General features: G+C 43.8%; 1 protein-coding gene across 1 annotated transcript in view; it reads right to left on the bottom strand.

The window, feature by feature from the left end:
• Positions 1-15,786, bottom strand: part of LOC119388189 (mediator of RNA polymerase II transcription subunit 12-like protein) — a 125,523-nt gene that overhangs the window by 15,652 nt on the left and 94,085 nt on the right. Inside the window, exons 39-40 of the mRNA XM_049413857.1 lie at positions 14,393-14,676; positions 1,882-1,972 (exon numbers count right to left, since the gene is read on the bottom strand). Coding sequence (XP_049269814.1) covers positions 1,882-1,972; positions 14,393-14,676 — 375 coding nt within the window. The remainder of the gene's footprint in view (positions 1-1,881; positions 1,973-14,392; positions 14,677-15,786) is intronic.

The following is a 15,786-nucleotide window of genomic DNA, read 5'->3' as shown; positions in this document are numbered from 1 at the left end:
AATCTGAAAAGAACGAAAGAATTTCACAGCTCAACATGCAAATATGAAGCAGGTCACCTTTCATATTCTTTGCCACACAGCAAGCATGATTAATTTCAACAAAAAGCTCCCACTATGACACTAAAGGGGCCCTGCAATACTTTTCGAGCATGGTCAGAAAATGCTGCCAATCGGTAGCTGAGGCTCCTGAGAACATATGAGCCAAACATTACAGTGCAGCTCGCTGCCTGGAATTTATAATGAATTCTCAAAGCCAGCTAGAAATCACCCACTCTTGTCTCGACAAATGCCATAAGCCCAAAGTCCACGACCATTGGCTGATTTGAGCATCGTGAGCTGCATAGTTACTGTGGCTGCCGCAAGGTGCTGCGACAGTGCCCGCGTGCGCATGCGATCACACTGAAAGTAAGCATGCGCATTCGAAGAAAAAAAAAGAAAAGTGTTCAAGGTCATGACGTGCACTGACGAACGGTCGTAGCTTCTTGCTCTCTTGTTCCCCTCCTCCTCCCTGCATAGCTTTCAGCGCGCTCGCTGGTAAGAAAGGGGAGAGAAAGCACTTAAAGCGCACGACAAATCCCAGTAACTACGCTCGTATGTGAGATTCTAAAAATTTTTGTGGCAGTCAATTCGTGAGGCAATAAACTTTTTTAATGAAGCCATTCGATGATTACTTGAAAAAGTGTTGCAGGGCCTCGTTAATAAAAAAAATTGTGGTGCATTAAAGTTCATTAAGTAGTTCGTAGAAACAAAATGAGTGGAAATCACTAATATTAAAAGAAAACTGCATAAAAAGGTAGATGCAGTTTAAATAGCACCAGCTAGCTCGTTTGAGCAGGTGACACTGTCTTGCTCTATTCGTGTGTGCATTGCACAGCAGAACCAAACATGGCTCACATATGCCTCCAGCGAATGCTTCTCAACCGAACACAACTTCCTTGCTTATTCTTACAGCCCAGTTTAATAGTAAACTGCAACCCAAGAGTAAAGTACCAGAGACACCTCTATCCAACTAGAGGAGAATTTATAAAGCAGCGCCAATTTCCATGATGCATGGCAGAGATAAAGTTCTTTCAAATCGGCTTCTGCTGAAAGTCAAGTTTTTGAACAGTGCGCTTTTGTGCGCACACATTGCACAGAATTCTTAGTTTGCCTCAATGATTAGTTCACCAAGAGCCAATGAAAAACTACCAGATTCATACGCAATGTAAGTGCCCAATCATCGATCATTACCCGTTACCATATGAAAGAGAACAAAAAGCAAAAGCCTACCATGAAGTAAACAAAGGCCACACAAGCAAATATGCACACACAGATATCCATAAACAAGAAGGGAGAGAAACCAAAGGGCCCAGTTTTCGTTAGTCAAAACCACATGAAACTAACAAATGACGAAACCTCTGCTGAAGGCTTCATTATCTGTTTGTTTCACTTAGACCTATGATGCACACATGCTTTGCAGGTGCAAACAGAAATTGCGTATTAAAAAAGAGTTGGTGGTGCTGCTATTGTACTGTTGAGGATATTTTCTGAAACCATAAGTAACGAAAGCATAAAAAAGAAATACCAAAATTCAACACTGTGTAAACCACGCAATAGGCATTTGTGATGATTTGCCATGCAGCATGAAATGGAAATCCAATCAACCGAGTTGAAATGTTGATGCAATCCCACTGTGTCGAGACCGTTTTGCAGAACACCACAGACATTGGCTTCAGCTATACCTCTTGCTCAACAACTGTTGGTCATCTAAATTGGTCCGGCTGGCTCTACTGCTTGATTTAGTCCATGTGTGTGCAGCCTGGGGACAGTGCTTATGCCAAATAAAATCAGACCCAGGATGTGGAAAAAGTGCCTCAGTCAAGACGAGTAAGCAAGACACACCTGGTGGAGGCAGGTGGTGCATGCCAGCTGCTTGAGCCTGTGCTCCCTGCTGCATGCCAGGGTGGAACATGCCTTGTTGGCCCACTTGTTGCTGCATGGGTTGATAACAACACAGTTTGCACAAGCCCTTTTTACACACTTTATATAGCGGAGTACACAGTTACTTAAAAATTATAAATAATGTGGCCTCCCGTGAAAACAGCAGTCACAGTGACATCTACAGCCCTCTGCTGAATTCTCGTGCATACTTTTGTGTTCGTTTGTAGATGTACACAAATATGTGCATAAGTCACACGCATGTTTTCTTGCTCCCCTTCCTGGCAATAGGGCTAGGCAGAAAGCATAACATTGTACGAGTTCTGATCACTGTGCAATATAACTGCTGGGCAACTTCATAAACCAGACTGGTTAACTTTAACAGAAACGGAACAGCACTGTAAAAAATGTTATAGAGTCCTTATGTTCTAAGTTTTCTCAAAGTGGCTTTACTAACCTAAGGCAGGCTTGTGCGAATGTTCGAGCACTTCGAATATTCGAACAAATATTTCAGTATTCGAATTTGCTTCAACACGAATTTAAGTTCTAGAAAATCTCAAAGTATTCAAAATGAACGAATAGACATATTGTTACAAGAATGTTTTACACTGCCGAAGCAAGGAAGGCACCAAAGAAGACGACGTGATATCCGCACTGCCGCGAACCCACACTTCAAGGTTAAATGAACATACAGTAAAACCTCGTTAAGGTATGTCACCACCTTTGAAAGGCATATTTTTCCAAAAAAAAAAAAAAACAGATTTTTTAATTTTTAGATTCCAAGAATCCCCAAACATTCAAAAATATTTTGCCGAAATAATTATGTTTCCATCTTATTTAGTTCCGAAGTTATAGCCAATTTTTGAACATGTGATGAACGGTTGCAAAACCAAAACTAGTGTTGTGTGGTCACAGAAACTGATAAGTTAGCGAGCATCAGCGGCAAATGTTGTAATTTTTCTATTATGTTTTGGTTTGATAAGTATAAACTTATTTAAAGACAACTTTGTAAGTCTTTGTTTTTTTCAAACATTGCTTTAAATATCCATAAGGGGGACGCGTGAAGATAGGAGCATCTCTGTTGTTTACATTGCGCGCGCTTCATGCTACTGCTGTTATTGCTACATAGTTTGTCATTTTTATGATGGTAATGTAAGTGTAGCAGCTATTTTGAGAGAAGCAGGCATTGAACCTGGCCACTACACTATCGTAGCATGCTACAATGGGGACCAATACCGTGTAAGGAAAGCCCAGCGTTAGTCGACTGGCGAAGCAAAACAACACTGGATGAAAAGACGGGCAGCAAGAAAAGCCAAAAAAGAGCTCATCGCATCTAAGGAGGGCCTTAGCTATGAGCCTGGTGGATTTGAACTGTTTAGGGCATCATTATCCTGTTTGTACAAGCAATAGAAAACTTTAAACTCGTTTTTCTCAAAACTTGATTTTTCGCACTTTTTTGTTGTGCAAGCAGTTGTAACTTTATAAGGAATAACTCTTTTCCAATGAAACTTTGTATGCTCGTTCTTTTATTACTGACGTGTGCAATGAACAAGGATCAATAAAAACGATTGGTAAGCTTTTATGTAAAAATGTTTTATTTCAAGCATTGCAAAAAAAGATCACCAATTTATCTGTTTTCGTTGGTATTTTTACGGTAACTTGATTCCCAATCATCAAATGGCAAACATCCTAGTTCATTGCACAGTGTGTTAAGTTGGCTACCTTTTTGCCAAAAAGATTATAATTCTGGAGCTCCACTCTCAAGTTATGACTGTTCGCGTAAAGGCTGAGTTTGAGCAATGTTTTGTCAATAGCAAATCTCATTCTGATTTTTTTCACTTTTTTCTACATATGAACATCATTTAAAACAATCTTATAAGCCCCTTTTAAAATAAAATTATAAAAAGTTTACAAAAAGGTGGGGACATACCTTAATTCAAAGTCACTGGGACTGTGAAAAATCTTCTAATTGAGCGGGTTTTTGAAATAACCAAGCAAAAAACCGGGATGCAAGAAACTTTGAATTACTGAAAGTAATCAGAGGTGGTCGTTTGCTGTGCCTGCTAGTTTGCGGCTCCAAGGGTTATGTTTCTCAGCAACACCCAGTCCCAATTTTGCCGCTAAACCGGGCAAACGGCAGGCCTTGCTGCTGCCAGTGCAAGAAAAAAAAAATAAAGGAAAGAAAAAACAGTCTCGTGGTCAACTGAAATGTGCGCCTGCAGAAAAGAAGACATGCTTCACTGCAACACAGTAGTGACACGCGGGCAGCATGTTACCTGCTTCTCGTAGCGTTAGTGCGTCATGATGCAACCATTCGCCCATTCTTTCTGGTAAAATAATTTAATAGTGACCAGTGTGACGTAATTCGCGAAGTGTTATGGTTGGAAAACATGATCACTGAAGTTTTCGAGCTGAGTTTTCGAAGTGGGCATTGCAGGCAAGAACTCTGCCACAGTGCAAGTGCGCAAATTGCCGGAACAACCGCCAATCGGAGATTCGCATACATCACGAATTCTGTCAGATGGTCCTTTATTAATTTCTCTATTTTCCCAGAAAGAATGGGTAAATCATGACGCGCTGGCGTTGCGAGAAGCATGCATCATGTTGCCCACGTGTCACTGCTGTCTCGCAGTGAAGCACGCCTTCTTTTCCGCAGGCACACATTTCCGCTGACCACGAGACTGTTTTTTTCCCCCTTTCTTTCCCCTTTTTTTCCCCTTTCGCTGCTGGTAGCAGCAAGGCTGGGGCGATCAACTTGTCACTCATTAGTATCGTTACACTACATTGCCTTGTGGCTCCTAAGGGCCATCGTTTCTGCGGATTTGCGGCTATATCGGGAGCGAGAATTGGCACATGGCACCTAAAGTTTTCGAGTTAACCGGGCTGGTACTGAACGCCGCTTCAAATTATCCACTCAAATTTACATTGCAAAATACGGGACTGCAGAAATCTATTGAATAATGTGGGATTTCGAAATAACCCTCATATCTATTCATCCTTTTTCAAGTTTAAAAGCTTATATGCTCTAAGTATACTAAATTTGACAACGTAACATATTTTACAGGTTATCACTTGCACTCTACCAAAAGCCAAATCCTGCTACTACTCAAAGTTGCTTCCACTTCCCTTTGAACCAAAAAGAATGACATATGCATACGCCTTGTTTCTACTTTAAAAATATTGTGCAGGTTAGTTGGGTCATGACAAATACGCTCATTTTTATTCATAATATGTGATATATACTATCCGAATTCACTTCGAAGTTATTCGACCAAATCACTATTCGCTTCGAATACGCTTCGGACCTAAAATTTAATGTTCGCACAAGCCTACTTCTTGCACAGGCTCCAATGCGATGTTTGCGAGGTATTCTGGACAACTTTATCAAATGAAATCGTCATTCACATGAAGTTGGTGAAAATGCTGCATCTTCACATGCATGATCCAACCATCCTCCCTCCTTCGTTGATAGGCATCATGAGCATATCCTTCAAATGGGCTGTAACTGGCGGATGCCAAAGATCGTACTTGTTTAGTTTACACTTCTACTGACTGTTACTATTACTATTGCTGTTTTGTAGCGTTAGCTACACTTGCCTAGCCGGAGCCGATTTCGCGTGGAGGGTCATGAGCCATGCTGCACATGCGCGAGGATCAGTGATGTCACACAGCTGGGTCACCGGAGCTGGCATCTCACGTGTTCTCTGACACCGCCGCGCGCGGCTCGCCGCTGCTGGTCTGCGCGTTTGGGAGGAGTGGCGTCGTAGGCACAGCAGACACACTGGCACCGGCGCGCGCGGACTCCGCCACCGCCGCGCATGGCTCGCCGCTGCTAGTCTGCGCCGCATTCGAGAGGAGTGACGTCACAGACTAAGTGGCGCCGGCGCGCGCGCAGCTATTCGCCGTCGCTGTGCAGTCGCCGTCTGACGCTGCGCTGAGGCCGCTTGATAGCACCTCTGATTGGCGTTCGCAGGTGGGTAATGCCGTGAAGAAGGAGTGCGCAAATGCTGCTCCACGGCGCAGAAGAGCCGAGAAGCTTATCTCATCAGATCTCGAAGTAGTTGCCTGGCAATTAGCGGTTCAGCGTACGAAGAATGAACAGAAGAAGGCTAATAATCCTAGACAATCTGGAAAGCTAAGAATAATCAGCTGAACCTTTGCTAACGCTACGTATATCCTGGCATAGCCGAGCTAAGCCACTGCAAATTTTTTTGAATGACTCGGCTACATATTTTTCTAATACCGCAGAACCTCGTTGATGTGCTCTTACTTAGTACGATTTCCCGGCTCCTATGCTCGCAATTGTGAAAACTAAAAATAACCCAATAGAGCTATGTGTTAATACGTTCAAGTTAATATGTACCCAGAAAATACGAATATTCAGCAGCAACGTTCAGCATGATACGTTCTGCAGCCAGAAACTCTCATTCAGGTGTGCAGAAAAGCCCCTCTCGTGTACTTGCACAGCTAGGCCGCACGGTGATGGCAGCTTCTGCGCCGTGCCTAATTTCCCCCCTCCATGTCTTCTCTGAATTGCTCAATCGCCTCTTCAGCCATTGCCTCAGCGCTCTGTCAACCACACACAGAACCAAAGGCAGGCGGTCACGCTGGCCGTTAAAATCTTCAAACTGCTTAAAAAAAAAGGGGGGGGGTCTTTTCTGTAGCACAGTGGTTTCATTTTGTGATTTCGCTGAGCACTGCAAATCCTTCATCCACAGCACGGTACGTAGATACGTACTCGTTTTACACACTTTCGTTCAGACCCCATGGCTACAACAACAGTCAGGAGAACACTGCGGAGCTAACAATGCGGCAAAAAGAGTGGATGCTGTCGAACATCTCCAGTCCGCCACGGTTCGGTACGAGACCTACCGAAGTGCACATGGCGCACACGCTGCCACCGCTGCACAAAACGCCGTGCCACGTAACCATAGCAACGCCGGCATTGTGCCCAGTATGTATGGCCGAGAAGACGTCATTTCCTCCACACTTTTCTCTCAGAGCGCGTTCATTTTCGGGTTGCTTCACCCACCGCATGGCACACTTCCAGACAGCGTTAATTTTTCTCTGGCTGGACAGTTTTGTCCACCCGCGTGTCGCCAGAACCTGCCAGGACCATGGCAGCTCTTTCCTTCCTCCGTGGCCAAGACAAATTTGTTCTAGAAGAATTCTGGAAGGTTTCTGGCTATCAGACGCCAAAAAGAGACAATGCACGCTCGCCACCATCTTTGTAAGAACTCGACAGATTACAATGCGGGCGCTTGGGGACTTCACCTTCGTTTGCCATTACACTTGGTGTTATCTTCTAAAGTTCGTTCCGCCATGCGAGATGGTGCAATTACGAGTGGCGGCGAACATACCGCCACATGTCTCAAGTTAAGAAAGCACGCTAACTGATCAGCGCGTGTGTGCGACGTAGTACGCGATAACCGCGGGCAGCTGTCGCTTTCGGGGACACTATCACTTTCGTAGTGAGATATCGCATAGTGTTGTACCGCGATTGTTACATGCAATGCACAAAGTTACACTTGTTAAGTCATTAGCGGCGCAGCAGTTTTGTTCACAAACGGGGCAAGTCACACGTGAACTTGCGAACGTATGTGATCGTATCCCAATTACGTGTGCTTGAGAATATCGCTTCAGCTCTTCGGCAAACCTAGCCACATATTTCCAAGCGGGCAATGCAGAAAGAACCGACACTCACGCGAGGTAAAATTTCGTTTGCTGCCATGGCGGTAGCGTTTGCGTTGGCTGTCCCTTCCCCCCCCCCCCCAGCGTTAGATTTTGCAATCTTCGGGTGTCTAGAAACAGAACCAGTGTGTCGGAATGGAACGAAAAACAAAAACGAAAAGAAAAATGATATTTTTGACCAGTACAAAAATGTAACCGAAACTTTATCTATTATTTCGTTCCAGAGTGAAACAGAAATTTTTAAATCGTTTTTTGGTTTACGAGAAAACTTGGCAATCCGGAACAACTGAGGTCATGCAACGTGAGCAATTATGCATATCTCAGAGTGCAGCATTAGCGCATACCTCAGGCAGGAATTCCAAAGCAAGGATATGTTGAAATTGTGCGAGAAACGAAAACAGTGGAAGCCAGAGATGTTTGCATTAACACAAGTGGACTTTTGCGCGCCTGTCACGCAGGCCAGCGTGGAGAGGGCATTGTCAGCACTGAAGTTTGTTACAGCGAAAACTGTTATGAGATCACAACAGCCGATGTTGGCGCCATGTTGTCCGTCGCCGCTGGTGTCCGTAACCGCTATCGCTTGAAATAAGAAAAAATTAAATTAGAAACAAATTTCTAGGATCGGATGGGATTTTAACTAGCGCCCTCTGCATGGCAGTCGAGTATTCCACCACAGTGCCACGCTGGTACATGCAACTCCTTCGCAAAAATACTTTATACAGGCATCATGTCGGGCAAGGAATCGTGTTAACACATGTAATATGGCATGGCAGAAGAGCAATATAACAACCTGGCGTCACGCAATGCGAATTACACAATGAGTCAGTCGTTGAATGCTTTCAATTCGTTACAAAGGGCTCAGCCATAATTCATCATCATCAGCCACAGCACAAAATGCACATACAGTAATACCTCGTTAACTCGAAGTAGTAAAAACCAGAAAAAATTTCGAGATAAGCAGATTTTCGAGATAAGCAAAGCTGGGCAAATTCCATTGAGAAGTTCAGTTTTATCCAGAAACGTTATCCCTACTGACCAGTTTCTTAGCAGGAGCGCCAAACTGGCTCTTTGTAAAGATTTTGAAGAAAAATAATGACATACCAGCGCTATTAACCAGCTGTGTTTTTCGGCACTGCCTTTTTATTTAGTGCAGAGAGACCGACTAAGGCTGGTCTGCCTCTCAGTAACACTTGCACCTAGCAAAGCTTTCTCGAGTTGCTTAACACATCGCATGTGCCGATCATTGTGCGTCACTGTACCGATCATCATTGTGGCGTCACTGTGCGTGACGCCACGTTGTTTGGCTTAAGAAAATGGTCAAACCAGCCGATGTTGCAGGCTAGGTCAGTTTATCCCACCGCTAAGTCCAGAGAATCGGCCTTATCTGTCGATGTGACTGGAAGGGGCTCCTCTCGCACGATGCCACACATTCAGCGCCGTTTTGACGTCCGGAAACTTCGAGCCTCGAATCCGTTTTTTTGATTAGGGCTATCTTTCTTTGCAGCATCAGTGACTTGCTTTGCTTTGGTGGCGTTATCCTCACCACATCGCACGGCCGACGAAAAAATCTGCGCGACGTGCCTTGCGTAAATAAAATGCTGAAATCGCATCTCTGACGGTAAACAAAACGTGTACGACCCGAGCTATTTTGCAGGGCCTGCTTATGTGCACGTCTATAGCGTCACATGACGTGACAGAGGGTTGCTCGACAAAGTTGGTATGCTGCTAGGTTCTGACTTTACTTTCGGGAACAGTGTCCACTTCGTCGTAAACGCGGTAGCCTCGCGCAAACCTTGTGAAACGTATGACATTTTGCCGCTAGTATTTTGTGAAACGGTTTGGCGGCGAAGTTTTGGTTCCATTCTCAGTCGAAATTTCGAGATAACCGAAAGTGGGCATGGGAATACTTCGAAATAAACATTGCACCTATGGGAAATTGTTCGGTACCGCGGAAAACTTCGACTTAGCCGATTTTTCGAGATATGCCAGTTCGAGTTAACGAGGTATTACTGTAATGCCTCAATGATGTGTCGGGTACCATGATTCTCTGAAGAATGACGAAAAATGGCATAGTGGGTGCTTCGCTACTTCAGAAAAATTACGATAATTTATGGTGTAGTGGGTACCTTGCATGTGTACTTGTACTAGTTGCCCCAAGAGAGTCTACAATGGGTTCTAGAAAGGCCGCTCTTCCAGCTTTCGCTGTGACTGCGCTGCGTGTTTCGTGCAGGCCTGGCGATTTTTTTATCAGAACAGCGGTCTCGCACATCTCAATGACGTGCTGCTTCTGAGATCGTGCTCACTCCCTTGACACAAAGCATCGAGTCCACTAAAAAAAGTCGTAATTGACTTTTGAGAAAATATATACTATGATTGAAGGGTATACTGGCTTCTGCTAGTTGGTAGGAATTCGTGGTACAGTCACTTCCGCTCCTCTGAGGAACGTGGGAAGAAAGTGTTTTACCTCTGTCCTGCTTTCTTAATTAAGAGGAGGGCAAGTAACTATATCACAAATTCAATGTTTTTTTATGATTACCTTAACTTCAAATTTTTGCACACACAAAAAAAAACATTACGAACAGTTACGGAAGATTTTTTTTTCGTTCTGGAACAGAAACGGAACTTTTTGCGGTGTAACGAAACTAAAACTGAAACGAATAACATTTTGTTCCGACACCCTGATTTCAACACACGTGACCACGACGTTGTTTTCTGTCAGAACCGGAACTAGCTGGCTAACCTCTGGCTGCCAGAAGTTTGAAAATCAAAAAGCCCACTGCTATGTTTTTAAGAAATAAATGCTTTTTGCCCTTGCAACTCAAAATGGGCTTCTCAGACTCAATTTTTACTGGATTCAAATCATACGTTTTCCCAGATAGTATGTTTATTTTTCGTGTTTTTTTTTTTTTTTTTTCAGAAACATGTCAGCGAGGTTCTACTGTATATAATTCAATGCAACATCACTCTCCCAGTTCTTTTTATCTGTACTGTTGTTGAGACACTCTACTGTTTCATACATTTTTTGTGAAAGATTTGACACAGTTCCAGAGATTTCTAAGCATTGTCTTGCTTTTCTGGCACAGTTGTAAGCACACCAGCACACAGACAAAAGGTTAAGAAAGGCAGACAGGACAGCATTAAAGAGACCCTGAAACAGTTTTTGAAATTTTGTTAGCATTTAGGCTACATCATTATCAAATCATTCCCACCACAAACTAAGCGACGCACCGTGTATCAAGGCAGCTACAGGCCATTATAGTTATAACCTCCTTTTCGCCATTGCTTTGCCTCCTAAACTCAACAAACAGCCAGCCATCGCTGGCAACCGAAGTGCACTCAACAGATTGAGCTTCGTCGAGTGCGCCCAGCAACACGATCAGCATGCAACGTCTAGCAAACAGAGACAAGCGCATGGAGTGGTTGAGATCTGCTCTGCCGGGTGCTGCCACACTACCAGCTGTTCTTATATTATTCTCACGTACGACGATGATCTGCAAAAGCATGCCGACGAACAAGAAGTATTTGAGAACAAGTAAACTTCAGGAGTGAAGTTACAGCCGCAGACGCATGTATCCTGGTGTTGATCGGATAACAAGAGCCCGATGCTCGCTACAGCGACGTGCTGAAGCGACTGCTCGCCAGATGCCTTACAAACCTTACACGATGTTGCAGCTTTACAAGTCACCAATCACTAGATTTGTGGCACACAACTCAGCTCGTGCAATTCATGGTGTCTGAGTAAAGAAAACTCGAGATAAACACTGTCGCGCAGCTCACGTCAACATGGAGCACGTAACACAGGCAGACAACACTCGCTGCCCACCGAGGTTTAGTGACGTAGACTGGACATATCCAATCAGACCGGTCACCGGTGCTATGAAACATTCAACAATGCTACGCAGAAAGGGCGCAAAATGTTGAAAACTCGTCTGGCTGAGCCGCTGCAATCTGTAGCAATTCACATGTTTAAGGTGTTGTAATAAATTACACAATTGACGCAGAGAGCTTAAATCGGTCTGCAAATGATTGTTAGGGCTTGCTTTACTGGCTCAATGCATTTATACAATATCGTCAAAAATGTTTCAGGGTCCCTTTAAGGACAGCTAGTACACTTCAAGATATGCTAAAAAATGAGCCTGAACCAATTAACGTAGCCCGAATCACTGTCACGTTACTTTCTCAAGCAACAACTCTCATGACACCATTTGCGACTGAGCAATCATATTTTCAGGCCCTCGGACACTGCTTCGCACATGGCACTGTTAACCAACCCACCACTACCCCACAGTGGCTATGGCAAGCTGCTGAGCTCATGGTTTCAATCCTAGTCATAGCTCCAACGTTTCGATGGGGGCAAAATGGAAAAGTGTTTCTGTTAGAGGTGTGCGAATATTCGAAATTTCGAATATTTTTCGAATAGTGTTTGCTATTCGATTCGATTCGCACTGAAATTTTACTATTCGAACCATTCGAACTTCCCAAAGACAAACGCAGTCAACGTCCGGTTAAAAGTGACCCCTTCAGATTTTCAATATGCTTCACCTCATCACACCCCCGTATTGCGGCAAAGCTGCCTTTCAAGCTCCCTTACGGTCGAACTTAGCCAAAAGACAAAGTCTGATTGAAAGTGATCCCTAGATTTTTCAGTATGCTTCACCTCATCACACCCCCGTATTGCGGCAAAGCTGCCTTTCAAGCTCCGTTGCGGTCGCACTTAAGCAAGAGACAACGTCCAATTGAAAGTGGTCCCTAGATTTTTCAGTATGCTTCACCTCATCACACCCCCGTATTGCGGCAAAGCTGCCTTTCAAGCTCCTTTGCGGTCGAACTTAAGCAAGAGACAACGTCCAATTGAAAGTGGTCCCTAGATTTTTCAGTATGCTTCACCTCATCACACCCCCGTATTGCGGCAAAGCTGCCTTTCAAGCTCCGTTGCGGTCGAACTTAAGCAAGAGACAACGTCCAATTGAAAGTGGTCCCTAGATTTTCAATATGCTTCACCTCATCACACCCCCGTATTGCGGCAAAGCTGCCTTTCAAGCTCCGTTGCGGTCGAACTTAGGCAAGAGACAGCCAACGTCCGATTGGAAGTGGTCCCTAGATTTTCAATATGCTTCACCTAATCGCACCCCCGTATTGCTGCAAAGCCGCCTTTCAAGCTCCGCTACGGTCGCAAATGTATTAACTCAAGAAAACGCTGGTTCCAATATGGAGATGAAAGATGTGGCAGAATTGGAGGCTCAATTAATGCTGTTTTGGACCTGAAATTTGGGCAGGAAGTCCGAAAAATCGGACGCCGAAGTTTTTTAGCATCCAAAATTTCAGATGTTCTTATATATCGACGTCTACGAGGCAGATTTGGAACTCTGGACTTGAAGGGAGCACACCCTTGTCTGCCACATCAGTTGGGCTTCCACAGAAGTTGAAAGAGGAGGAGAGGCTGAGGAAATGGCATCTTTGCCTATCACGTGTAAAGTGTTGTTGGCAACATTTTGGTTGCAGCAAATCATGTACATAAATACAATTCGGCCTCTACATTGCCTCATTCTTGATAAGAAAGACAACTATGAAATCTGACCTTACCAGCGCTTCATCAACCTAGCGAAAAGAAACACTTTCATGTTGCTATCTCACAAGAACATACTTAAGAATTCTCTGCAACTTTTTCTGTAATTTCACTTCGAATTATTCGAAAAATGTTTGAGAAATATTCGAAAATTATTCGATTCGATTCGCACTCAATTTTTATTATTCGAATTCGCTTCGCACCCAAAATTTTGCTATTCGCACAGCTCTAGTTTCTGTGCTTTCATTTAGGCACATGTTATGGAACTCCAGGCATTCGAAATTAATGGAGTTTCCAACTACGACATTTCCAATAATCAGATCACAGTTTTGTTGCATAAACACCACAATTTACTTATCAACGTAAAGGCTGGCCAAACGAAGATACTTTAACCTAGAAGAACTTGATGTATTTAGATGAACTTATACAGTTTGTATAGCAGGGCAGCAGTTCTAGAAACCAGTGAAAGCCACAACTCACATCTACATGCACTGCACTTTGCCAGGAAAAGTTGCATATTTCATTTTTCTAAAAGTTAGTCTACTTTGGATCGTTTATTTGCAATATATCAGAAAATGTATGTTACATTCAATAATGGAAGCTTTGTTAGTTATGCGTTTTAAATCTAGACACCAACAGCTAGTGTCAAGAACTACCACCAGACACGCATCATGAGTACATCCTCCAAACGGCCTTATTTACTGGCAGATGACAAAGTGCTCATTAATTTTGTTTTCTACAGCCAGCAAGATGTTTGAATTGAATGCCAAAAGTGATAAGGGCACTTGATATACATAACAAAGGTTTGACAATAGGTAATATGCTATGTGCATTGCCATCGAGCCTTACTCAACAAGAAGCTTGTAGCACTGTTTTCCTTCTTCCTTTCTCATTCATTCATTCATTCATTCATGGATGCATGCATAGACTATAACCATTATTTTGCTGCCAGTCACTGCATTAGAACGCAAATAAGATTTGAAAGAGTTGGCGGTATGTAATAGCCACAGTTACTTGAAGTCATGACGAGAAAAATTAGGCAAATATGCAAAATAGCCATCATTCTGATGCTGTTGTAACTCTTATACCTGCAACACTCATAGACACTAGGACCACATTTCTTTCTGGTATGAAACTCTTCTACAGTGTTGGTATGATGCTTGTATGGCCAAGTCTACACAAGTGAAGTAAACAAGAGCTGGTTAAATCAACACTCACAGGGGCCATGCCCTGGGGGCGCATCTGTTGCTGGCGCATCATCATTTGGTGGCGCTGCTGCTGCTGCTTCTGCAGCATGTCCATGTTTGGTGGGGCATATGGTGGTGCACCAGTGCTTCCTGGTCCACCAACCGGACCTTGCATGGCGGCTTGAGGTGCCCCCTGTGGACCCTGGGGAGCTCCTTGGGGCGGCCCACCAAGAAACTGTGCTGAAGGGTGACGAGCTCGCAGCATGGAGCTGAGGGCAGCCTTGGACTGAGAAAGCTGGCGCTCGAAGCGGGGTCCTCCTGACAGAGCACCGAGAAGGAGGGCAGGGGGTGGGGGAGGGAGGTAGCAGCCCAAGGACAAGAAAGGAGGAAGTAGGACGGACCAGAGGAACAACAGAAAAAAAAATGCAAGTGCAGCAGGAAGAAGTGGAAAACCAGATGAGCACAGGAACAAAAGGTTGTTGAGTGTTGCACAACGGGTAGTGGGGGGAATGCGGTGAAATGAACGCAGAAGGTTGTTGACGACATAGTGCGATTACAAAAAATCCAAGACAAAATAAAGAAGGCAAAAATGTTACAAGTACAAAGAGAGGTCACGAGGTGACAGGAAAGTTTTGAAAGAGAGTGAAGGAATTGGATAGACAACATCAGCGATATTATGGCCACAGCAGGCCCAGCAGTGAAAGAAGAAGAAACGTTAAGGGAATGGGAAGTTGAGTGAACATGTTCACGGATATTTGAAAGAGGAGAGAATGGAATGATGAGAAAGGTGTGTCGGGTCAGCAATGAAAATGTGACCCAGCAAAATGCAGTTGAGCAACAAAGCGGGAAAGAGTGACAAGACAAGCAAATGAAAAACATAGGTGACACCGACAATGCCAAGGTTGGCCATGGTAAGATAGTTTGGGACAAGTAAGAAATGTTACAATGACACATGAAATGGAATGTGCAAATGCCAGGAAAGAAGCAGCAACAAAGAACAAACATGGACAGGCATCAAGCGTAGGGACAGATTTTGAGCGTGTGTGGATGATAAATAGACCGGAGTAGCACGAAGAAGGTGTGCCGCAAGGAAGACAGAAAAGAAGGAAATCGAGAAGCATGGAAGGATAGAGGCAAGTACAAAGAAGGCAAGAGAAGGCATTTCAATGGAATGGTGGTGTGCAAAGGCACAAAACAAAACAAAAAAACAGAGATAAGCAGAACGAAGAGAAGTAAGATAAAATAGAAATTGAAGAAACAATGAAACCAAAGAGAAAGAGAAAAGAAGAAAAGTGAGGGGCCACACATAAAAAAAAAGAAAATGTTATTTAAAATGAACCATCACAGTACGTGAGAATAACAAGCCATAATATACAGGAAAAAATTTTGATATTTACATGAGCAATATTTCCAGATAACATTCAG

This window comes from Rhipicephalus sanguineus, chromosome 3 (assembly GCF_013339695.2).
Source record: "Rhipicephalus sanguineus isolate Rsan-2018 chromosome 3, BIME_Rsan_1.4, whole genome shotgun sequence".
Taxonomy (NCBI): Eukaryota; Metazoa; Arthropoda; class Arachnida; order Ixodida; family Ixodidae; genus Rhipicephalus; species Rhipicephalus sanguineus.
This window is presented reverse-complemented; position numbering and strand designations above follow the sequence as displayed.